At 52.8% G+C, this 24,657-nt stretch overlaps 2 protein-coding genes across 4 annotated transcripts in view; one reads left to right on the forward strand and one right to left on the reverse strand.

The window, feature by feature from the left end:
• Positions 1–242: 242 nt before the first annotated feature.
• LBR (lamin B receptor) lies at positions 243–24,082 on the forward strand. Of its 3 annotated transcripts, none has more exons than XM_032393945.1 (15): positions 243–330; positions 1,388–1,634; positions 4,261–4,439; positions 5,948–6,151; positions 8,950–9,033; positions 9,281–9,476; positions 10,699–10,895; positions 11,872–11,926; positions 14,703–14,894; positions 15,433–15,536; positions 16,422–16,547; positions 19,009–19,177; positions 20,446–20,526; positions 20,624–20,746; positions 21,117–24,082. In XM_032393945.1, the coding sequence occupies exons 3-15, from the start codon at positions 4,275–4,277 to the stop codon at positions 21,275–21,277; spliced, it is 1,857 nt and encodes a 618-aa protein (XP_032249836.1). In that variant the 5' UTR covers positions 243–330; positions 1,388–1,634; positions 4,261–4,274; the 3' UTR covers positions 21,278–24,082. The 3 variants fall into 3 exon arrangements, with proteins under 3 accessions (XP_032249836.1, XP_032249838.1, XP_032249837.1); XM_032393947.1 differs by having other exon boundaries at positions 1,465–1,634; positions 21,117–21,277; XM_032393946.1 differs by lacking the exon at positions 1,388–1,634 and having other exon boundaries at positions 21,117–21,277.
• Positions 24,078–24,657, reverse strand: part of DNAH14 (dynein axonemal heavy chain 14) — a 354,473-nt gene continuing 353,893 nt past the window's right edge. Inside the window, exon 86 of the mRNA XM_032393957.1 lies at positions 24,078–24,479. Coding sequence (XP_032249848.1) covers positions 24,264–24,479 — 216 coding nt within the window. The 3' untranslated portion in view covers positions 24,078–24,263. The remainder of the gene's footprint in view (positions 24,480–24,657) is intronic.

Consider the following 24,657-nt stretch of genomic DNA (forward strand, 5'->3'; position numbering starts at 1 on the left):
CCGCGATAAGGCGACAGCGGGCCGGACCGTGCGGCTCCGCCCGGCTCCGCGCCCCGCCGCCCCGCCGCCCCACGGGCCGGCCGGGCAGGGCGGACGCGCCACGCGCACGACCAATCGGCGGCGCCGGGGTCGATTCAAAAGGCCGAGGGGCCAATGGGAGCCCTGGGCGGCCTCCATGGGGGGCGGGGCGCGGCGCGCGCTCGAGCGCGGGGGCGGGGGCGCGGGCGCGGGCGCGGGCGCGACGGGCGGCGTCGTGCGCGCGGAGCCGCCGCCGGGTGCTGCTCGGCGACTGTCCCGGAGCCGTTCGCGTCCCGCCGGAGCCCGGCGCAGGTGAGCGTCCCCGTGCCCGCCGCCCGGCGCGGCGCGGCCTCCGGGGGGCGGGGGGCGGGGGGCCGGGGACGCGCGGCCTCGGCTCCCCCTGCAGGGGGCCGCGGCGGAAGTGGAGCCGAGGTGGAAATCGCCGGCGCCTCCCTCCATTTTGGGCGCGCCGCGGCGGTGTCGGCCGGGAGGGCGGCGGTGGGGGGACTCGGGCCCCTGCCTGCGGCCGCGGCGAGAACGGGGACGCGGGGGGGCGCGGGGGGACGCGGGATGCGCTGCCGGGGACGGGGGGAGCGCGGACGCGGGGATGCGGGGTCCCGGCGGGCGGGACGGGGGCTCGGGGGGACACGGGGCCGGGGGACTTCGAGGGGGCGCGGGAGGGGATGCGCTGACGGGCACAGGGCGCGGCTGCCGTCCGCCCTCGCTGTCACCGGGCCCCGGGCCCCCACGCTCTGAAAGCGGATGGTGAAGCGGGCTGCGCGCGCTCGAGCCTGTGTTTTCACCGTTTGAAGGCTTTTAAAAAAGTTCTCGTCGTGACACCGGCCCGCGGCCTCAAGGGGCACTTCTAAGGGCTGAGCGCGGAGGGCCTGGCCCGGGAGGACTGCTCCCGCCGGCGCGGGCGCTCCGGCCCCCCCCCCGCCCCGGCCGCGCGAGGGCCCCCGAGGCCGCGCTCCCCTGCAGCACCTGCCGCTCCAGCCCCGCGCCGCGTGCACGCGTGTGCTGGTGCCCGGCCCTCGTGGCCGCAGCCGTGGCGGGGAGGCCGGGCGCTGCGGGGCCAGAGCGGGGCCCGGTGTGGACGGAGCACCGGCATCACGAGCTGGCGTCCGAGAGCTGTCTGCGGAGGAGAGCCAAGACGAGCCGCAGGGCAGTGGACCTTACCCTGGCGCCTTGAGATCCCTCAGGGCGGTCGCGCGGTCTGCCCGGGCCGGCCTGGCCGCTGGTGTTCCCTCTGCATCCTGCAGCCGGGGCGGGGCGGGGGCACGGCCGGGCGTTTGCAGAGCTGGCCTTGGGCCCTGGGCCCAGGTGTGCAGGGGTGCGGTCCGGCTTACTTTGAGCTTCCCTTTCTCAGCCGTGTTTGGACCGGTTTGGAAAAGTGAGGGCAAGATGACCAAAGGCCCTTGTAACGCTGTGCTTTCTGGTGGGCAGCCTTCTGTGGTGCTGATAACATAGCGGAGCCCAGACGTGTGAGCATCCCAGCGCTGCCAAGCAAGTTAGCAGTGGCTTCAGAGGAAGAGCCGGGGCGCTGGTGCTCAGGCAACAGGCTTTTCCTTTCCGCCCTCAGGGAGGCCTTCCCGTGTGGGGCAGGACGTCGTCAGGTGGGTGCCTGGCCCATTCGCTCCCGCGGGGGATTCTGGTGGAAGGTGGCCGCCGTCACAAGTGTGGGAGGAGCTTGGGCAGAGTGGAGGTGTGCCTAATGCTGTGGTTTCATCTTCTGGAACATTTGTGGATACCACAGCAGTCTCCTAAGGAGAGGCCGGCTTGGGTTTTCTTCCTCAGCCGCCATGGGAAGCATCACTGTGAAGTCCCGATGCTTAGTTGTCATTTAAAAAAAATTAAGCTTAGCTTTATCTGATATGTCATTTGCAAATATCTCCTCCCATTCTGTCGGTTGTCTTTTGGTTTTGTTGACTGTTTCTTTTGCTGTCAAAAAAAGACTTCTTGATGAGGTCCCAATAGTTCATTTTTGCCTTTGCTTCCCTTGCCTTTGGCGATGCTTCTAGGAAGAAGTTGCTGTGGCTGAGGTCGAAGAGATTGCTGCCTGTGTTCTTCTCTAGGATTTTGATGGATTTCTGTCTCACATTGAGGTCTTTCATCCATTTTGAGTCTATTTTTGTGTGTGGTGTAAGGAAATTGTCCAGTTTCATTCTTCTGCATGTGGCTGTCCAAAAAAAAAAAAATTAAGCTTAGCGACCTAACAGATATCTACCACGTATTTTAATTTATGTAACCCAAAATATTTAATTGGGTAACAGAAAGATGGCAGTAAGTCAGTGTTCAGCAAGGTGCAGTATCTGCTCCAAGGGCTTTTTAAAAAATCATTTTTTCCAGTCTTTGAAGAGTTGTTGTTTGAAACTTGATGGCATCTTCGTGTAGCAAGATACAATGGTCTTCTTTCAAACCTGGTTGACCAGCCTCAGAGCATCAGTATCAGTAACGGTGCTGTGATTTTAGGGGGTCCCAGGAGGAGGGGGGGCACGAGAGAAGAGAGAAGGGCGGCACATTTCCTTCCTCTTTCTCAGTATTTGGAGGCTCTCGGACCTGAATGTTGAAACAGGCAAGGTTTGCTGTTGTCACCTTCCTTTTTGTCCCCCTCCTCCATGGCTCAAGGCGTCCACTGCCCCCTGCTTGCCAAGTGCCCCTCAGGTGCCGCCTCAGCCAGGTGTGACTTCACCCCGAAGCTTCCGTCTCCTCTCCCCCTTGTCCGAGCCCACACCCCTTCATTAGCCCGCGATGCTATTTCAGGTGGGCGCGGGCAGAGAGCACCCTCTCTGCTCACATGTGACGGGCTGGCACCCTCTAATCACTGGATAAGTGGCTGGGTTTGCTTTCATCTCCCAGCCCAGCTCCTATCTTTCTAAACAAGTGAAGTTTGTGAAGTATTTTCTCAGGCAATTAACAGTGAAGAAATGTGCTTATGAAAGGTCTCCCCCCGGAGGGGTGGGGTAATGCCGCTTTGTCCTTTCCTAACTCGAGAGAGCTGCTGGGGTGCCCACATGGCGTTGTCCAATTGGGTCTTGGCGGCAGCGGGGTGAGGAGGCGTGCTTACGGGCCCGGACCATCTAGCAGGTGGCCAGAGCAAGGTGATTTGGGGAGCATTTCTCTTCTTAGACGAGGCCCGCAGCTTGTTCAGCGGCTGGTGCAGAAGGCGGGAGGCGCTCGGCTTTGTCACGTGGCAGTGGGACTCTGCCGCTCGGTGGATGCGGAAAGCTTGCTGCCCGAGAGCTGGAAGCACCCAGCACCAGTTGATAATTGAAGAAGGGGGGCCAGCAGGCCTCCTGTAAGTGGTCATTCCTGCGGGCTGTGTGTGGTTTCTTGGAGTGCTGTTGAAACGTGGCTCTGGGGCCATGTGGGAAAGAACGTTGTAACTGAGGGTGGATGCCTGCTGCGGGCCTGAGAGGGCCGCTAGGACGAAGGCCCGTGTGTGGTTCGCGGACTTGCCTGGTGTGCATTTGGGATTTTAGCTTTAAGACTTGAAAACTTTATGAAAGCACCCCAAATTTGCTATTTGTATGGGTTTGGAATTATTTTTCTCCTTCTTGGTGGGTTATAGTAATGTTAATTATACATCCTTGATTTTCCCAGATGGCTGGTTTCTTCTTCTTTAAATACATTTTTAAAGCCTTTGTAAGGCTATATGCAAATTTATTTATCTATCTATCTATTTAAAGTAAGCTCTACACCCAGTGTGGGGCTTGAATTCCTGACCCAGAGATGAAGAGTCACATGCTGTACCAGCCGAGCCAGCCAGGTGCCCCGTATGCAGATTTATAAATCAGGAAATGGGTCCTTTGTGACTGCCTTGTTGAATAGCAAGAAATCTGGTCACTCGGGTGATAGCATTTTGCAGAGTGCAAACCACTTGGTGCCTTTCTGTCCTGCTGCATCTTCGTGTCACCGGCGGGTACCACAGTGGCGAGATCATCCTGGGTAAAGTGACTGCAGATGAGATACGCCCTAGCACAAAGAACAGCCTCTGTGCATCCCTACTCTGCCATTTCCTGCTATTTTTATGTCCTTGGAAAAACCGGTTAACATCTTTATACTTTGTTCTCACTTTTGGACTAAGGGGTCGGATATTCCCCCTCCCCCCACCTCCCCAAAGGCCTTTCTGGTCCTAAAATCTCTGCCAGTTAAACACTTTGGAAAGTTGTATTTTAGTGTGCAGTCTCTGAAAAAAGACACATGCAGTGACTCCTTGTTTTTTTCTTTTAAACTATTTAGGCTGATTTTTCAAAATGCCGAGTAGGAAATTCGCCGACGGTGAGGTGGTAAGAGGTCGGTGGCCTGGAAGTTCGCTTTACTATGAAGTCGAAATTCTGAGTCATGATAGCCACTCCCAGCTCTACACCGTCAAGTACAAAGACGGCACCGAACTTGAACTGAAGGAGAATGATATCAAGGTAAGTGCTCCTTTGCTTTGCCAGAGTCTGTTTATAGGCAGGGAAATAGCTAGTGGTGTGTTTCTAGGTGTAGAGCGGTCAGTTCTGGCTCTGTGTGGAGCGATGGGGCCGCGCTTCGGCTTCGGGTTGGGGAGGCACGAGTACAGCATGGTGTCCTGGTCCCCGAGGCTCCTAGTTCTGGGAGAAGACCTCCTTCTGTGATCATGTCCCTGATGTCATGCCTTCGGTGAGGGAAGTTTGGCGGGTGGTGCTGGGTCTCAGGGAGGGCTTGCAGAGGACACGCGGGTGGGTGCTGAGGCCAAATGGGGAAAACCCGGGGGATGGAGGTTCATGGCTCTGGCCAGAGGCTTGGAGGGGGGTGGCGGACAGGGATGGCCAAGTGCGCGGTGGGCAAGGGCCAGCCGAGGGTTAACAGGAGCAGAACCAGAGAGGTTTGGGCTTCATCCCGACCACCGAGGATTTCATCAGGAGGGTGACATTAACTAGAGGTAGGTCTGGCCCAGGGTTTCTCAGCCTCTCTGGTGGGGGCCTGGGCTTTAAATGATCTGGTCCATGGTGTAAAAGTGCTTACATAAAATACCATAAATGACTTACTAGACGCTTGGAAGAAAGATGCGTGCAGTAAAAGCCCTAACTTTGTAGTGTTAGATTCAACAGGCATAAAATCACTATGTTGAAATGCTGTGAGGATTTCTACACGTCTAGTCTCAATTTCATTTTTTGTTGTAGATCAGTAAGAAACAGTTCTTGAACCCATAGCCTCTGAACCACAGTTTGAGTACTCTCGCCTGAGGCTGGCAAAGCTTTTGAACAAAGGGGCAGATAGTGAATATTGTAGGTGTTACGGGCCATACAGTTTCTGCAATGCGAGGGCAGCTCGAGGCGGTCTGGAAGTGAGTGGACATGGCTGTGTTCCAATAAAACTTTATTTATGGACGCTGAAATGAGAATTTCAAGTAATTCTCATGTGTCACAAAGTTTCATGTTTCTTTTGTCGTTTGCAGTCATTTACAAAATGTAAAGCCATTCTTAGCTCCTGGGCCACACAAAATCAGGTGGGAGAGAAGAGGGCAGAGCGAGATGTTGCTCATAAGTAACCCAGCCTTGCCCCCCGCTTTCCAGACCTGCCAGGCGTGTTGTTGAGAGCGCACCTGTGGGACTCGGTTTCTTGTTACTGTATGTGGTTCGCTTGTCCCCTCATCTTGGTTTGACTCGGTGTCTGGTAGCTGCTCTTGGAGGTGCTGTTGGCAAAGTGCACATCTAGTTGGCTCGGACACACCCACTCCGGGGCAGTACCTTCTGAGAAGAGTCAGGAGTGGAAAGGCCGCGCGTGTCCCGTGGGAGGTGGGCCACTGTGGCAGCATCTGCTCGGCCTGGTCCAGCGGGCCCTCGGCTGCCCTGATGCCTGGGGTGGTCGCAGAGTCGATGGTACCGGGCACGCCTTGGCGCCCTCTTCTCGTTCAGGTCTGTCTTGTGCTAAAGCTCTGTGCCTTCTTGTCCCTCTCTAGCCTTTAACTTCCTTTAGACAAAGGAAAAGTGGCTCAACTTCCAGTTCTCCCTCCAGACGCCGAGGGAGTAGGTCAAGGTCGCGCTCCCGATCCCCTGGTCGACCACCTAGAAGTTCCCGCCGATCCGCCTCTGCTTCGCACCAGGCCGACATTAAGGAAATGAGGAAGGAAGTATTGGAAGTGAAGTTGACCCCGCTGGTGTTGGTGCGTGTGTCGGGGCTCACGGGAGGCCTTTACCCTTATCCTGGGTTCGGTCGCAAACCATCTTCCTCTTCGTGTGCATGTTTACTCAGACCATAGTGAGTCATAGTAAAGGGTCAGGGAAGCATCGCATCGAAGGTGCTGACTTTGGAAGGTTACGTAAACCAATAGAAGAATAGGAAGTATAATATTTTTAAATGCCAATGAAAAAGAATGCCAAGTTACAAGAGTGCTATTTAATATCATGGCTTTAAAAAAGGCAGTGTTTAAATTGCACATAGATGTAGATTGTAGGTTGAACTGAAAAAGTTTTATAGTTTATAGAAGTTCACGTATAAAATAAGGAAATGTAACTGTGTGTTACAAAAGCATACGCTTGGTTTCTTGGCATCATTATACTCGATCACTTGCCCTATTCCAAGATGATAACTTTAATGGAATTACTTTCTGAGTTGAAGCTTGGAAAGGTCGGTGGACAGAACCTGTAGGCCCGTGCACAAGGATATCTTAGATGGTAGGCCAAATGGAAATGAGTTTGAAGAAAAAGAATTGAATGCAGGTTATCTTTTATTCTGTTCACTTATATTATCTCTTTTCTGGATAAATGCATACAGATTTTTAATAATCCTAAAAAACCAGATTTAGGTACACACTGTTTTATGGTCAGATTTTTAAATTTTAAAATATTAGGAATAAACTGCGTTATGTTTTTGTACATCGTTGGCTGTATGGAACTGTCCGGCTGGTAAGTTGTACAAATGCGACGTGGTTGCTCACATCAGCTCTCTTATTAATGACAGGCTTAGCTTTTTCTCTGTCTAGTGAACAAATATTCTTATACAACATTTGATACTTCCTGAAGATCAGTGCTTGGTTAGAAGTGGAACGGCCAGCTCAGATGGTAGAGCAGACTCGAGGCTGGAGCGCACATGGCCAGACTGCCTCGAGAAGGTTTCTGCCAATATCCGTAGGGTGTGAATGCCCATTTGCTCATTCTGAGAATTATAATGATAATTTTTTTGGTCGATTTGATTGCCGAAGACCGTCAGCTCGCCGCTTTCCCTTGCTTTTGGTGATTACTGGTGAGCTTGAACATTCCGTCTGTTAGCGGCTCTGAGGGCCAGTCAGCGGACTCAGCTTAAGGAACAGATGCTTCATGCTTTCTGTCACTTTTTCATTTTTATTTATTTATTTATTTATTTATTTATTTATTTTTTAAAGATTTTATTTATTTATGAGAGAGAGAATGAGAGAGAGAGAGCATATGAGAGGGGGGAGGGTCAGAGGGAGAAGCAGACTCCCTGCCGAGCAGGGAGCCCGATGCGGGACTCGATCCGGAGACTCCAGGATCATGACCTGAGCCGAAGGCAGGCGCCTAACCAACTGAGCCACCCAGGCGCCCCACTTTTTCATTTTTAGCATCTAGTGCCCATTCTGTGTTTACAGTGTGACCTTCTTACAGTCCCGGTGACCCAAGAGCCACAGACTGGCTGTGTTCCTCCAGCAGAGCCCTGGGCCACCGTGTGCGCACCCTGGAATTGAGGTTGGCGTGTTGCATGGGCAGGGCCCCACTGTGCTGCATGTAGGTTGGCGGTCACGTGGCTGCCCCATCGTGACCTTTTGCAGTAACTCGCCTCCCTGTGTGCGCATCTGTCACTTTGCCGTCAGCACGGTTTGGGGCTGGCCGACCAGCCCGTGGTACAGGGTCACAGGGTGGCTACAGATTATATGGCGGACGTTGGAAGTACGGAGAGCGTGGTATTTTTTTTTTTTTTTTAAGATTTTATTTATTTATTTGACAGAGAGACACAGCGAGAGAGGGAACACAAGCAGGGGGAGCGGGAGAGAGAGAAGCAGGCTTCCCGCCGAGCAGGGAGCCCGATGCGGGGCTCGATCCCAGGACCCCGGGATCATGACCTGAGCCGAAGGCAGACGCTTAACGACTGAGCCCCCCAGGTGCCCTGAGAGCGTGGTTTTTCCATAGCTCCGTGTGCTGCTGAGTGGCTCGCTGGTGCCTTGGCCGACTTAAGTGTATGTTGATTGTTCGCACTGCTCAGTTTGACTGCTCTGAGCTAGAACTTGACACTATCTCACTGCGGCCCTTTGCCGGTGGGCGTCCCCAGTACGTTTTTAACTTGCTTTCCTCCTCTTGGTTTATTAGTGTTCTCATTTGTCAGTGATGCAGAAAGGAGCAAAGTGACAGATTTCAGCCATGCATTGCCTGAAAAATCTTTCGCAAGCTCACACACTTCCCCGGTTCAGTCCGATGAGAAGTTCCCTCCACTGTCTGGAGAGTGTGAGGAGAGGGACACAGGCAGAGGGGGCTCAGGGCTCCATAGAAACCAGGCAGCAAGGTCACTGGCGGCACTCCCTAAGTACCCACCATGTCTTAATTTCCCCTTGGTGGCTAGTTTGGGGCAGTGAATGTCTCCCCTCCCCCCCTTTTTAACCACTCAGTGGTTAAATTGACCAATTTTTACTTTCTCTAACTCATAGCAAATATTAGAGTATCTGCCATTGAACCGTGACACTGTAGCACTCAGTCTAATTATGTTTAAAGGATGAAAGATCTCGTGTAGAGATCTATACTGCAAAGTCCACTCTTTCCAAGACTGGGAGATTCTAATCTTTTATTCCTTTTCTTTTTTAACAAAAGTATGCTGAAATCCCTTAGGATTGAAGCTGTGAGAATCTTTGGTTTGTTTTATTGCTTGATCTCATAATAGCAAATTTCTGCCAGCATGGTCTTTTTAATAAGGTACGATTCTTAAGTTTACAATGGTTTGTATTCTTCACCTTAGAAGCCGTTTGGGAACAGCATCAGCAGGTACAATGGGGAGCCTGAGCGCACAGAGAGGGATGGCCTGCCTCACAGAAACACTGAGGTACGGGGTGTCCTTCTCGTCTCTGGCACTTGTCCTCTTTGTAAATGTGACTTCCCCTCAAGAGTCACACTGAACACCATAGTGTTCTCTTACGATCTCTTCTAAGATTGTGTCCTTAAATTAAGAGTGAATATAATTTAAACAAATTTATTCTTGTTGGTAAACAGCTTATGCTGAATCAGTTAATGTGGTAGCATCAATGATAATTACTGGCCATAAACATTTCTATTTTCTGTTTTTTAATTAGGAAAAATTCCATCTGTCAGAAGAAAGTAGTTACATATCTACACAGTATAGCCTTCGGCCAAGAAGAGAGGAGATCAAATTAAAAGACATAGATTCTAAGGAAGAAAACATTGTTGCAACAAAAGGGTCTACATTATTGAAAACCTCTGAAGGGCCAGCCACGCAGACCGAGGGTCTGGAGTTCGGCGGAGTCCCTGGTAGGCAGCAGCGCCGGGCTTAGCGTGGGGAGGGCGGTGGCGGTGAGCGTGCGGCAGAGCGGTGCCGGGAAGGAAAGGCCTTCCTCTGAAGGAGTGTGAAGCAGGCTGGGTCTGAGCCGGGCGGGAGCCTGGGGAGGAGCCTTCCAGGCAGAAAGTCCTGCCGTGGGAGCAGTTTTGAGGATCGTCCTAGAGTGGAGAGGGTGCCCGTGTGGCTATACTTAAAACTTCCAGCAATCTGTTAGTAGGTTTCGAACAAAGAAGTGCAGAAGGTAAAGGGAAGGTTGGTGTGGGAGGTGTATGTGGAGGACAGTGACAATTAGGGATGGGAGAATGGACTAATGAGGCCCGAGGGGGCGGAGCCCGAGCGCAGCCGTGCCCGTGGGCAGAGGCCATGTCCATGGAATGGGGTCAGGGCGTCTGCCAGACCTGCCCGACAGGTTGGCTGTGAGCATCCAAGATCTGAAGTGTTCAAAGGCTTAGTGTTCTGAAGTGGGTAGTAATTTGAAAGTGATGAAATTTCATGTAAAAGAAAATACTAGTAAAAGAAGAATACCCCCTGGCTTAATTGCCTTGTGTTTTGTAAGTTGTAACTGGGCTGGTCGGGCGGCGAGAGGTGGTGTCCAGCATCACTGTGTTTTTTTTTTTAAGACCTTATTTATTTGAGAGAGAGAGACAGCGGGAGAGGGAACACAAGCAGGGTAAGTGGGAGAGGGAGAAGCAGGCTTCCCGCTGAGCAGGGAACCCGATGCGGGGCTCGATCCCAGGACCCCGAGATCATGACCTGAGCCGAAGGCAGACGCTTAACGACTGAGCCACCCAGGCGCCCCGAGCATCACTGTGCGCACGCGCTCCGTGAACGGGATCCTGTCCTAATTGCTAAAAACTTAGGGATAGTTTGTTAGCTTTTTTATGATTAGGCTGATAAGTTTTAGATGTTCCGATCTCTAGTTTGCCGGAATCTCCACGTGTCTGCTGCCGTGGTGGTTGGATTTTAAATGTATGAGAGCCTGGTCTGTGAGGCGGAGTTCAGCTGTCCGGTGCTGGACCTCGGCTGATTTGCTGTCTCCGGGCCCACAGGCCAGACGGGTAGAGATGAGGAGCTGATGGTACCCTAGCAGTCGGTCAGATGGTTAGCCAGCCTTCGGCTCTGCCTTGAAAAAGTGAAACCACTAGATAAACCGGACTGAAATTCGAGGCTTGAATGGTCACTGATTGTTTGCAGGTGTGTTTCTCATCATGCTTGGCCTGCCCGCCTTCCTCTTCCTGTTGCTGTTGATGTGCAAACAGAAAGAGCCCAGTCTTCTGAATTTCCCGCCTCCTTTGCCAGCTTTGTCTGATTTGTGGGAAACCAGAGTGTTTGGGGTCTACCTCCTCTGGTTTTTGCTTCAGGCTCTGTTCTACTTACTGCCAGTCGGGAAGGTAAGTTTCCGTTGTGAGGGCACAATGTCTTGCCCACCCCCCCATCAGGCATTTTTAGGGTAAAGCTCTACAGTAAAAACACACATTCAGATTAACTTAGATAAGCCTACTTCAAACTAGATGACTTTCAATAAGAAATGCAGTTTCTATGGTGAAAGATTTTACAGATATACATGTACATGTCTATTTTCACTCATTTACAGACTACGGCCCAGCACAGTAGTTGTTAGATAAGGATCCTATGGCGGTCATTTGAAATTAGCATGCGGGATTCTGCTAAGGCTGTGAGCTCCACCAGGCCTCACCTTTCTCCTGGGTCCCCTTTCGCAGCCAGTGAAAGGGAAGAGGAGTCTGGCCCAAGACAGATGACACTGTGTTAGTGCTTCCTATCTCCTACGAATTGCAGCATTTCTGAATAGTCATTTTGGGGGGTAGGATGTGGCTGCCATTGGGCAGGTGGACTTTTTCACTCATCCCGACGGAGCCGTGTGTTTCTTGAGTGTGTGTGTGTTGGGGGGGGTGGACTGCAGATGAACAGACGAGCGCCCCCGACCCGGAAGTGCTCACCGCCTCCTGGAGACAGAGAATCCGCGAACGGCCAAGTGAGCGTGCGCGTGTGTGCGCGCGTGTGTGTGCGTGTGTAACAAGAAGAGCACGGGAGTGTGTGGGATGAGCCCGCACGCGGCAGGTGGGCCAGGGTAGCCGGGCTCAATGTGGGGCTGACGGGCTTGTGCCCTGTCCCTGCAGACGTGGGAGCCGGAGGCGGATAGGGTGGTGGCAGTTTCCAGGCAGGGGCGGTCGGGCAGCCTCGGCCGAGCAGTTTCTCCGCGGGGTCTGTGTGCGCCAGCCCGTCCGCGTTCACAGCCTGTCACTGCCTGGGCTACAGAACGATGTCGAAATTTAAGATGTAGAGGTTGCTAGAGTGTTGGGCTTTTTAAAGTTTTAAACTAAAAAAACCCTTTTTTTTTCTGTTAAGGTTGTGGAAGGCATGCCTCTTACTGATGGAAGAAGACTCAAGTATAGATTGAACGGTGATTTTTTCTTTTTCCTTAAGCTTGAGTCTGATGATCGCCCGGAGCCCGTGAGCGCTGTGCTCTTGCGCGTGTCCGAGCCACTGGCCGCCGGCGGGACTAACGCGTGTTCTTGCCCGTGGGCTCCACGGCTAATTGATCGGACCTGTCTGTGTGTTTAACACCGGGGCCCGGGGGCACGGCCAGGCCCGGAAGTCCCATGCTGCCCCGGGAGCCACGGCCACCGGCCTCTGGGTGTCTCTGGGCTGCATGTGCCAGCCTCCTGCTGGGACACTGTCCCCCCGAGTGTCCAGTGGCACCCCTGTCAGCGCTCTGCTCAGGGAAGCCCTCGGGTCACTTTCTCTTCTTTTTTATATTTTATCTTTTAATTATTATTTTTAAAAGATTTTATTTATTAATTTGAGAGAGTGAGAGCAAGTGAGAGCGTGAGTTGGGGGGGGAGCAGAGGGAGAGGGAGAAGACGGCTCCCCACTGAGCAGGGAGCCCGATGATGTGGGGACTCGATCCCGGGACCCTGGGATCATGACCTGAGCCAAAGGCAGACGCCTCACCGACTGAGCCACCCAGGCGCCCCTTGTTTTAGTTCTTATTTTTATCTTAATTCCAGTGTAGTGAATATAGCGTCATGTGAGTTTCAGGTGAACAATATAGTGATCCCACACTTCGTCTGTCACCTGGTGCTCATCCCTTCTGTCCTTTCTCCTGTTTTCCTCTGTAGTGGCTGTGACTGACAGCCAGGGGCCGGGGAACTTGGTTGTGTTCCCCTGGGACCCTTGGTGCCGGGAGGGGGACTGGCCTGCAGGAGGTGCTCTCACTCTGAGCCGTGGGCTGGGAGGTGGGAGGGCCCCCGCGGTGGGAGGGCGCGCTGCGTCGGAGGATGTGCGTGAAGACCCAGATCCAGTGCAGCTGACCCGCTCTCAGGAGCTATGTGCACCGTGTGGTTGTCCCTCAGCAACAAGAGTGAGTAGACGCCCTGGGGATTGCATTAGAGGTTTTCATTCTTGGCCGTTTGAATCCTCTCCCTTGTTACCTTTCTCACCTTGGGTACGTCTTCCTGTGACTTGTCAGTGCCTGCTCTGTCTGGAACCGTTCTGCTGGGTTCTAGAAGGGCAGGCAGAGACACTCGAGGTGTGGCCCGTGCCAGGCGCGTAGAGCGTGGGCCACGCTCGGTGCCGGGACCGCGTGTGATGCGCCGCTGCTGCGCACTCGACGGCTTCCACCACGCCTGTTGCTGCTAGAACCCGGCTTAGGCTCTGCAGCCCCCGTGAGCCTCGCCCCGGAGCGAGGCCCAGGCTGGGGAGAGGTGGGCGGGGGCATTATTGTTGCCTTCAGGCCTGTTGACCCTTGTGTTTGTGGGGCTCCCTGGGCATTCATTTCCTTCTTCTCGAGGCGGTCATGTTTTCACTCCCCTCGGACTGCATGCGGCGCCTGGGTGGCAGCCGGACTAGCTGCTCCACCCTTCTCTCTCCGACTTCCCCATCCGGTGGCTCCAGTTCCAGCATTAGATTTCTTGGCGTGAGATTTCAGCCCCATAAAGCCAAGGAGAGCCCCAGGACACTCCGAATGATGATTTGTAGTGCACACGGGCTACAGGGCAGGAAGCTGCTTTATCTGCTACCCTTTGCCTTTAATATTCATCAATTTTATGAGAGTTAAATGACTGTTTTAGAAAGTTAAAGTTGGGGCGCCTGGGTGGCTCAGTCAGTTAAGCGGCTGCCTTTGGCTCAGGTCATGATCCTGGGATCGAGCCCCACATCCGGCTCCCTGCTCAGCGGAGAGCCTGCTTCTCCCTCTCCTTCTGCCTGCCACTCTGCCTACTTGTGTTCTCTCTCTCTCTGTCAAATAAATAAATAAAATCTTTAAAAAAAAAATGTTAAAGTTAAAATACCTAAAAGTTTTTGGACTAAACCTGGTATGTGGAGGATGTGGATTTAAATAATAAACTGCAGGTGACCATTTTGCTTTACAAGACCTGTGATTTTAGAATTCATAGGTAAATAACAGCTACCTCTATTCTGTGTTTGGTGGTTTGTCCAAGTGTAACCTGCTGACCGAATCAGAACACCGCTCTCGTAGGCACTCAGCTCCTGGAAGCAAAAGCTGTTTCTTTAGCTCAGAGACAAGGCAGGCAGTCCTCAGAGCCCGCCGCTTGGGTAGTGAGCCGAGCAGGGCTGGCTGGGCCAGGGTTCCCTGGGGGCCTCTCCTCTCCTCTGAGGGCGGGGTCCTGAGATCTGTATTCTGGGGGGAGAATATAACTGGGATCTTCTGAAACCATTATCAATCAGGTATTTTCAAGTAAAAACACAGTTTTTTTAAGATTTATTTTTAAAAGATTTATTTATTTTAGAGAGAGTTGGGGGGAGGAGCAGAGGGAGAGTGAGAGTCTTGAGCAGACTCCCCGCAGAGCAGGGAGCCCGATGCGGGACTCGATCCCAGGACTCTGGGATAATGACCTGAGCTGAAGGCAGACGCTTAACCGACTGAGCTACCCAGGCGCCCCCCTTCTCACCTTTTTAATAGTGAATTTCTGTGCATGTTCAGCTTTCTCTTAATTAGAAGTGCATAAGGACTGTTCGTAGCGCACAAGAATAGCTTAAGTATGTTAGAATATGGGAAAAGCTGAGCGAGTGCTGGGTTCTGTACGGAAGGTTACCTGCCATGCGCGCTGAGCCCGAGTCCCGATGTTAGTGAGCCTGGTGAGAGGATGCTGCGCGTTGCGTCACGATGTACATCTCGGGATGGCTGCGTTAAGGTTTCTGTGTTGCCCTGTTTTTAGGGTTCTACGCTCTCCTGCTGACGGCTGCGGCCATCGGGGCAGCCGTGTTCTGGGGCGTGCCGCTGCTCTTCGTGTACCAGCACTTCCTGCAGCTGGTGCTGGCCGCCTTCGCCTTTACCGTGGCCCTCAGCACCTACCTGGCTGTGCGCGCTGCGGGGGCGCCCCCGGCCGCCCTGGCCCCCGCCAGCTCCGGTGAGCAACGCTCCCCCCCCCCCCCCCCCCGCTGCCGCTCTGGGCCCCCGGGGAGAGGAAGGAAGAACAGCGTGGAGAAAACATGTAAAGGAAAATACATTTAAAGGGAAAACACATGTTCGATATTTCCCTCCTCCTTTCCTAGTCGATTCTCTTCCTTTTTCAGTCACGGGATGACAAGTAAGACCTTTTGTTGTCGTGACTTAACGTATAGTCACCAACGTTTTAGTAACATCAGCATCACAATTTAGGATGATTTTCTCCTTTGGTCTGAAATAGTAAACATCCTTAAAAAGACCAAGCCAAGTCACGGAGATCACTAAAAAAGCTCCGGTTCCCTTAAAATCATGGGCTCTGGCCCTCGAGGCCTCGCTGCTTCCAGATGGCTCCTCATGGCCTGTCCTCCCTGGCGCACCCGCCCGCGCTGCCCCCTGCCACACCTGGATGGGCTGGCCTGGGACCCCGGACGGCAGACAGCAGTGCTCTTTGTAAGCCTCCCAATTGCCGTACTGTTTGCGTAAGAACTTTCTCCTTCCAGGAAATGCCATCTATGATTTCTTCATTGGCCGCGAACTTAATCCTCGGATTGGTACCTTTGATCTCAAATACTTTTGTGAATTGCGCCCCGGATTGATCGGATGGGTATGTCGTCTTCTCTTTAAATTTCAATTCTGGCATACACAGTAGTCTTGCATTTAGAAAAAACTGTAGATCATTTCAAGGAAACTGTGGGTTTTAGGAATAGTTTTATCTGTTTTTAGGAATGATTATAACTTTCCACAAATCTGTATTTGAAGTATTTTGTTCCTGCAGATAGACTCCTCGGGGTTAAGATGCCCTTGTTATAGGCATGAAACATTAAGGGTTTGTTTTATTCTGATTATAGCAGGAACGCGTTAGTGTAGGTAAATTCACATAAGAAAAAATGTATTCTTGTCGTCTTTAAAAAGAAAACAAAACGAATTTTGACCTAATTTTAGACCTGTGGGGGCGTTGCAAAAACAGAGTCAGGATTCCCTTTGGCACCTTGCTCGTCCCCCGCATGAACATGGGACACAACCATGGAGCCTCGGGGCCAGCAGATTACCCTTGTTACAGCATTATCAGCTAACTCCACAGGCCTGTTAAGTTTCCCCTCTTTTTTCCACTGTTGGCCTTTTTCTGTCCCGGGACCCTTGCTGGACAGCCCTCCAGGGCACGTGGTTGTGACTCCGCTTTGTCTCCTGGAGTCTTTCCCTGGCTCGTGTGACCTGGCCACTTGCAGCGTGCGGGTCACATACCGTGTAGGGGGCCCGGTGTCTTGTCATGATTGGTGTGAGTGATGCATTTTTGACAAGTGTCCCATGGAGGTGACCGCGTGTCCTTCCCGGGGCGTCACACCTGGGTTCATGGTGTTGGCGTCTCGGCCCTGCAGGTCGCTGCGTGGTCAGGTGGATGCTGTGGCTTTCTTGGCGGTGAGGTGACCGTCTCCCCCCGTGGTGGTGAAGGGCCTGGGGAATGAGATGGTACTCACCCCTTTTCTTTTAGGTGGTTGTGAACTTGGTGATGCTTTTGGCTGAGATGAAGCTACAGGATCGAGCTGCTCCATCCTTGGCGATGATTTTGGTTAACAGTTTCCAGCTCTTGTATGTGGTGGACGCTCTCTGGAACGAGGTAATTTCATTCTAGGAGCAGAGGCCTTGGGAGTCAGGGCTTGGAGTGCGGGTGAGTGGCCTGCCTGACTGCTCGGAGCCTCGGCTTCCCGCACAGGGTGGGGGGGTGCACCCCTCCCAGGCTGGTGAGGCCTGGAGTGTGTGCGCGTCCCCGCGGCCCCTGGAGCGGACATGGTGAGCGCTAATGCATGGGAAGTGTCTGGGAATTTGCTGGTGCTTCTCTGTGTGTGTCAAGTGCTCCTTGGTGCGAAGTATTTAAGATCTGTGGGTGTGATTGATTGATAAATAAATCACAGTTTCCTAATTACCATATCAAATGAAAGATGGATAGATCATCATTGAATTAGGATAGTGCTTTCTGGATTATCAAGAGACGGCTAGTTTTACATACTGGGCGGGGGGGGGCGGTTTATTGTTGGTGTTTGAAAATACACAGATAGCTCTGGCCGGATGGATAGAAAGTCAGAAGTCCCGGTAATGGAGGAAACCAGCTTAAGTCAGGCCAGGTTCCTAACCCGAGGCTTTCCTCACGCTGAGAAGCCGTCAGTGTTTTCTGCTCCTTGAAGACTCTTCATCTCAACTGAGGAGATTCCCCTTGAAAATAATGTATTCCTCAGGCCTTTTTACACCCAGGTTACCAGTTTCCTGGTGTCTTTGTAATCTGTGCCTCCAGATTTCACAGTGAGTTTTCTCTCGGTTTTAAAAACAATTGGCAGCCGATGTGATCCTGTCGCAGGGCCAGTTTGCGCGCCCGTCTCTTGGCGTTTGGAGTCGGAGGTGGCTCCCGCGGGCCATGGGGTCGGTGGCTAGGCCGGCCGCCGAGAGCGCCGTCAGAGCAACTCGGAAAGCCCGGTGCTTGTCTTCCAGTGATCTGCCTTGTCTTCGGGAGTGCTAGGGCCTCTGGAGGCCAAGGAGCCTCAGCTACAAGCTCACGGCTCTTCATTGAGCTCCCGCGGCCCTGATGGTCCGCGTCTCTGCCCGCGGCGACATGCTTTTGGAAGAAAACCCCGATCCCAGAAGCGTGCTTGGTCGTGCGGGCGTGGCCTCCTGCTGTCAGGTGACGAGTGGCCCCTTGGAGGCCGGCGGACAGTCGCCTAAGGCAGACGAGGCTTCCCTGTTGCTTCATCATCTCAGAGGCTTTTTTCGCTTCCTTTCTGGTAGCTTGTCGGTGATTAGTAGTTCTAGTTTCTCCTCCTCCCAGTTTTCTGACCCGTGGTGGCGGTCCCTGTTGACGTGGCTGGAGATCACAGGTTCCGCACGTGTGGCCACGTCTGTCGAGTGCAGGGAAGGGGTGCGGGGGCGCAGTCGGGCGGGGGTCGTCCCCGTGCATCATTGGCCCCGCAGCCTTCGGGGCAGGGCCGCCTTCAGCCTCTGGCTGCTGCCGGGCGCCGGGTGGAGGCTGAGCCACCGCCTCACTAGGTCGGGGGACCCGAAGGAACCGAGAAGAGTGATGAAACACAAGGGAGCGTTCCCTGGCCTCTCTGCGGGGCTGCCCTGGGGGCCCCCTCGCTGCGCCCGCTCCCGGTGGTGCTCGTCCCCCCCCCATCCCTGCGGTCGGCAGCACGCTCAGGAATCACCTGGAGGGCTGAGAGCCTGTGTGCCCAGCAGTGGGCGCTCTGGAGAGCGGCTGACTCCCGTTGTCGTGTGCCGTGGTCTTTCTGGTAGAGAACGGTCTTTGGAGGGACCCCTTTGTTTCTCTGACCTGGGCCAGCAATCCTTCCCCAGAGCGTGCACTTGCCATTCTTCCGTGGTCTGGGAATCTCAGGGCCTCCTGAGTTCTGACCCTGGCGGCGGCTCTGCATCCGGAGTCCGGCCTGCATGTATCCAGGCCCACAGAGGGCGCGTCTGCTCATGCAGCCAGGCGGCCCGCGTGGAAGGCAGACGTGAAAAGCCAGATCGCGATCGGAAGGTAGATGGGCACACGGGCAATGGGCACAAAGGCAGGCTCTCGGGCAAACCCGGAGAACACTTACTGCAGAGCAGGCGAGCGGTGTGCTGGGGGGACGAGGTGACAACACGGGGCCCCTGCCTTTCCTCCTGCGGCCTGGTGTGGAGAGTGGTGGGGCCCATTCGGGCGTTCGCTTTAGCCTGCGAGCGGGTGTGGCTTTGGTCTGGTCAGGGGGCAGGGAGGATCAAGGAAGGTGGCTCGGGGGGCATGGGGGGTGTTGGCCGGGGAGCCGTAGGCTGAGGTCAGAGAAGGGTGCCCCGGGCAAACGCAGGAGGCACGGTGGCCTTTCCGAGATGCGTTATTTCCACATTGCAGAGCGAGCAGGTACGGTGACCAGAGATGGAGGTGGCGGAGTGACCTGGGGCAGGGATACGTGCCCGGGAACCAGACCGCCCCCCCAATAGCTCTGTATAAATTGGACTAGAAACCAGTACTTTATTTGTATACCTGAAACATAGAAGCTTTCATCCCCCGAAGGTCTTTAAAAATGGCTTTTCCGGCTCTTTCCTCGCAGGAAGCATTGTTGACGACCATGGACATCACCCACGATGGGTTTGGATTCATGCTGGCTTTTGGAGACTTGGTGTGGGTTCCCTTTATCTACAGCTTTCAAGCCTTTTATCTTGTCAGCCATCCCAATGAAGTGTCCTGGCCCATGGCCTCTCTAATTATTGCTCTGAAACGTGAGTACTGATTTCCGCCTCTGCGTGTTCAGTACCGTGTACCGAGTCGCTTGTGCTCTGGCAGCTACACGTTCTGACACGCCCTTTTAAATGGCCGTAACTAGCTCAGGTTTGAAGTAGTTTGTGATGGGTGAGAAACAAAAAGATTTCTTGCGCTTGCAGAGAGCATGGATGCTTTGTCCTTCAGCGGTTTTTCCTTTGCAGGGCCTGCTTTTTCTGCTGGGCACCCTGGAAAGCAGGAAGGTTGGTCCTGCCGCGCTAGGCCCGCCTGCTCTCAGACACATGTGAAGCCTGGCGCACTAGCGGGGGACTTATAGCCCGAGGAAGGTTGCGTTGAAGGTGGAGAGAACGTCTCTGGGGAACATCAGTCAGTGTAGACTCACTGGAGGATAGAGTGTTTGATCTCAGTTGTGAGCGGGTGGGGAAGGGTTGGAGGGGTGGGGAGTGCAGCTTGGTGGGAGCCAAGGAGCATCGTGGGCAGGTGTGGACGAGCGTTAGCGTGGCTCTTCTCCTAGGACACTGTTAAATGCCCGCACCCGAGGTAGGGTAGGAAAATCAGCAGGAGCTTCATATGATACAGTGAGTTTTCCTACGCTAACTAGTATCCATGGCAGAAGAAATTCCAGACGTTGGTTAAGATTTAGTTTCATCATTGGTTTGGTTATCCAAGCTCACCATGCCTGGGTGTCACTCAGGGTGGTGTGCGCCTAGTTTACGGGTGAACGCCCCGTGTCCAGTGCTGTGTGGAGGCTGGACGAGATGGTGGTTAACAGGCAGTGATACGTCAAGGCCGATGAGACATCTGAAGCCTGAAATCAACCAGCCAGCTTGTAGGCTCGTGGTGGGACTTGGCGGGTATTTCTGTGCAGGTCATCCTGGTACCAGGTCTGAGCTGCAGTTTGATTTTAAGTTCTGCAGTGTCCGTGTTCCCGGTTGTAGGTGCTACGGCACCAGAGGACTTGCCCCGTGTTCCTGATTCTGCCGGACACCAGCCTTGATGGAATTACAGCCCGGGCTGTAGCCAGTTGTATTTGTGGATGTGACCGTGTTGATTGGTTTTGCATTCCCCTGGTGGATGGTGAACTTTCAGGATCGTTCTCTTGTTTTGACATTCTGAGATTGAATTAAGAACAGCTCAGAACCTCTCAGGGTATTCCTGTCCTTTGGAAACTTCCTCAGAGCATGAAATCATTTCTAAGTGAGATTACAAATGTTTTTAAATATTTGATTATCTAAATTGTTAACGTGCAAGTTTTAAAAAATTACAGTTTGTGGATACGTAATCTTCCGATGTGCAAATTCTCAGAAAAATGCATTCCGGAAAAATCCCAGTGATCCAAAGCTTGCACGTAAGTATTGGTTTATATTTATGTTATCTCCAGCACAAAGATTTTGTGTGTCTGTTTGTGTAGAGATCGTTATAAATGTATTTTTATTTTTATCTAGATTTAAAAACTATCCATACTTCAACCGGAAAAAATCTTCTAGTTTCTGGATGGTGGGGCTTTGTTCGTCACCCCAACTACTTGGGTGATCTCATCATGGCCCTGGCGTGGTCCCTCCCCTGTGGTGAGCACTGTCCACGGGTACCGTCGCAGGGCCCTGGGAAGGGGGATGGGCCGGGTGCTCCCCCTGGCTGCAGCAGCTCCCACACCTGCAGTTGTACCTGATCACTTTCTTTCTGAGCTGAGTCTGGGGGAGCGAAGTTAGCGTGGACTCGAGGACTCGGTGTGGGAGGGCATGGCTGTCCCTGTGCCCTGCAGAGCCTGTCCCGCAGACGCCACCTTCTGCCACGTGGTGGGGGTGGGGGGCTTCCCCGTCACGGGAAAAAGGGAACAATCTCGCGGTTCACTTGGGAGGACTGGGGGGAAAAGCAGGGAAGACAGTGTCAGGCCCGTGAAGATACCATACCTCATGCATCCGCTGCCGCACTCTGCAGGTTTTAAGCACATTCTGCCCTATTTCTACGTGATCTACTTCGCCATGCTGCTGGTGCACCGCGAGGCGCGTGACGAGCGCCAGTGCCGGACGAAGTACGGCCGGGCCTGGGAGCAGTACCGCCAACGTGTGCCCTACCGCATCGTCCCCTACGTCTACTAGCCCTTCGCTGGGGCCCGGACGGCGTCTGTCTTCTCCGGTCAGGACTGCGGGGCCAAGTGGCCTCTTCACCTTGCCACGTTTATTGTTATTAAATCACAACAATTAACAGAAGGAAACAGGTAAAGGTGTTAGAATTTGCTTTCTAATGGGAAAGGATCCATTCTTAAAGAATACCATGGGTGTCTGGGTTTTGGTGACTTTTCAAATTGTGATTGTTTTTGTCGGTGGTGTTTCTTACATGAAACCAACTGTGACTTTCGAAGCACATTTATGTTTTGTTATATTCAGAGAAGAGAATTTTCATCCATTTCCTTTGGAATTAAATCATCTACTAGTTAAGTGATTTGAGCGTAGACCCCCGTCCTGCATTAACTGCGTTCTGCGAAGAGTGGGGGGAGAGCTCGTTAGCAGCCACGGATGAAGGGGGAGCGTTAGGAGCAGTTCACTTACCCTCAGCTTCTAGAACTGCATTTGAAAATGTAAATACATAGCTTTCATGTAATATATGGGGACTTCAGATTTTTCTGTACAGTATTTTGAATGTGACATAGTCAGGAACTAAATATGTTTTTAACGAAAACATTTGCAGTATTTTAAATTAAGTTTTATAAAGTAATACATGTCAATTAAAAATTGCAAAACAATTAGAATTCATTTAATGTTGTATAAAGATGCTGTTAAAACATAGGAAGGGTATTTTTCTCAATCCAAAGTTTGTGAATTTGGCTTTGCTACCTCAACCGCAGCCGTTCGTTTGCCTTTATAAACTGTTGCTGATAGAAAAAAATAGAATATATATTTTTGCAGTAACATCACTATTTAAACATTTTTACACAGATTGGTGTTTGAAGACTTGCCATTTCAGGCTGATATTTTTGTATGTTTTTTTTTACTTTTTTTTTTTAATAAAGCCGTGGCTTTGCTACTGTTGAGGTTGCGCCGTTCATACTGTATTTTGTACCTCCCTCCCTCCGAGTCACAGACTACTGCTCCCTGAAGGAGGCGTTCACCTAAAACAAACGTTCCAAAGCACTTCTCTGCTGTAGTTTACTGCATGTGTGTAGGGTGGCTGTGGCTATTAAATTCTAGTTGGTGGAGTCTCATTATTAATTGTCCTAGAATGGAACAGTAGCAAATTCACTAAAAATTTGTGTTCAAAGTTAAATTGTTCTCACTATCTTAAATATAGGGGAATCTAACGAATATAGTGTGTATGTTTGGGTTTTTAAGGATGCATTTTACATATGAGACACTTGGGTGCACGCCTGTGCTGTGCGGCCGCAGGGCAGTGGGGCCGGCCTCCGTCAGTGTGACCCTGAAGTCGGTTTGCTCTTGAAAGCTTGTTTTGGGGCAGTTGTCCGTGTTTTCTTCGCACTAACGGAAGCAGGCAGCTTTTTGATTCTGCTTTTCTCTGGTGTCGGAAAGCGCGTCCCCGCGAGCTCTGTGCTCGACTGACCAAGGAAGCTGTGGGGCAGAAAGGAGGACATTTCCTTCTCTCTCCGGGAATGAGAAAAGAGCCTTTGCCAGCATAGTGTTGCCGTTTCTGATCTCAGCTATAATTTGTTCATTTTGTTTTTGACACATTTGACAAGTTTTATGATGAAGTTTTAAGTTGGAAATAAAGTTGGAAATAAAAAAGATGTTGTCCTTTGCATCTGAGAGGCTCTTTGCCCCGCCCGTGACACAGGAGCCTGGAGGTGACCACCGCCACCCTCCTGGGCTGGGCGGTGGGGGGGTCCAAAAGGCGAGCTGGGCCCACAGCTCTTGGCATTGAGGCTCACAGAAGGGCCATCTCTTTCGTCCTTGTTTGAGAAGATAGAGAAACGAGCCAAACCCTCATGGTCGGTCCTACTCTCCGAGCCTGTCTGAGCCCCACAAGCATCTAAGGATGGTGGGAAGACCGTGCGCGTCTGTGAGGTGTTTGTGTGTCCGTTCCCCTTGGCCTCTAGTCCTGGACTGCAGGCGGAAAGGACCACGGCTCCAGAGCTCATGGACTGTTAGCAAACTGTGTCTAATTCTGGAAGCTACTTTAGCATTTTCTTCATTTCTAACCGACAGGGACTAGGCTCATTGTTTTCAACACCGCTGCATGTAACTAGCTTACGTGGTTTTGGGATGGTTACCTTCAGACAAGTGCATAGACGACACCAAAGTAAGATGTTACCATTTAGTTTGTGGCTCTCACGGATCTGGGTGTGGGTGTGGGCCCCGTGCTGCCTGCCCGCCACAGGGACAGCCGGTTGTTGGTCATCTGTGCACGCGCCGGGGGCTTTCTGCCTGCACACCCGCCGTCGACAGAAGGCGGCTACGGATGTGGCTTCGGGTCACACTCCAGGCAGAGTGAGCCCGGGCAAGACTTGTCGCGCCGCTGCCGACACCCCACGGGACGTGGCGGCCTGAGGATCACAGTTCCGACGTGCGCGCCACACCGTGCTCGGTAACAAAGATCCTGCCGGCAGAAGCGCATGTTGATAGTGACCCAACCTGCCACCCGCTTGGGATTTGGGGTTCCAGTGGGATGAGTGCTGGTGACGTCCCAGGACCCCTTCTTTAAGAGAAGAAGATCCACCTGTCTCAGAAGCCTGCAGTCAGGCCAGGAGGTCCTGTTCTGGGCTCCACGCAGTTGGAACGAATTCCCAAGAACTAGCCCTTGTGCATGTTGTATTGTCGGTAACCGCAGAAATCAGTACTGCTATTCGCTGGGCACGGAGGTTTCCATGCTTGGAAAGGGAGGCCTGCTTGCCTGGGGCCTGGGTGCTCACCTGGAGGTGTGCGCCTGGGGCCTGGGTGCTGAGGACAGAGAGTAGCCAGCGGGTCCCCCTGCAGGTGCTAGGGGCTGGGGGGGGGGGGGGCAGTGCGTGGCAGGCTGCACCTGTCCGGTCTGGCTGAACACAGATGTCTCCGTGAAGGGTGCTGGCTACATGCGATGGTCTCGAAACACATCAGTGTGGCTGGAGTCAAGCATGAAATGGTTTGGTACGTACATTTATTTCTCATTCTTCTCACACAGCAGTGCGACCTGCATTGTGATCCAGTGACTAGGAGGTGTCTTTGTGGGTAAATACACAGAGGTTAGAAAGTTCGAGGGTAAGCCAGTGGTTGTCAAAATTCTTGACCGCTCAGGTGTCTGATAGATGGGGCATTCGAACGTGTAGAGCTCGGAATCTGTCTGCTCAGAAGCATTTGCTCTTTCAGTAGAAATCTTAAAAAGAAAAAGAAAAAATTCCAATGGTCATGTTGCAAACCAGGAGCTCCCATCTTTCATGTGCTAGATTTGGGGGATGGTTGTAAATTGCGCGCATTTCTGGTTAGTGGTTCTGTGGCTGTGCATGCAGGTTATGCCAGAGACTAGAACTTTCCGGCTGACCCGTCAGGACTGC

Source organism: Phoca vitulina, unplaced genomic scaffold, assembly GCF_004348235.1.
Source record: "Phoca vitulina isolate PV1807 unplaced genomic scaffold, GSC_HSeal_1.0 scaffold78, whole genome shotgun sequence".
Lineage (NCBI taxonomy): Eukaryota > Metazoa > Chordata > Mammalia > Carnivora > Phocidae > Phoca > Phoca vitulina.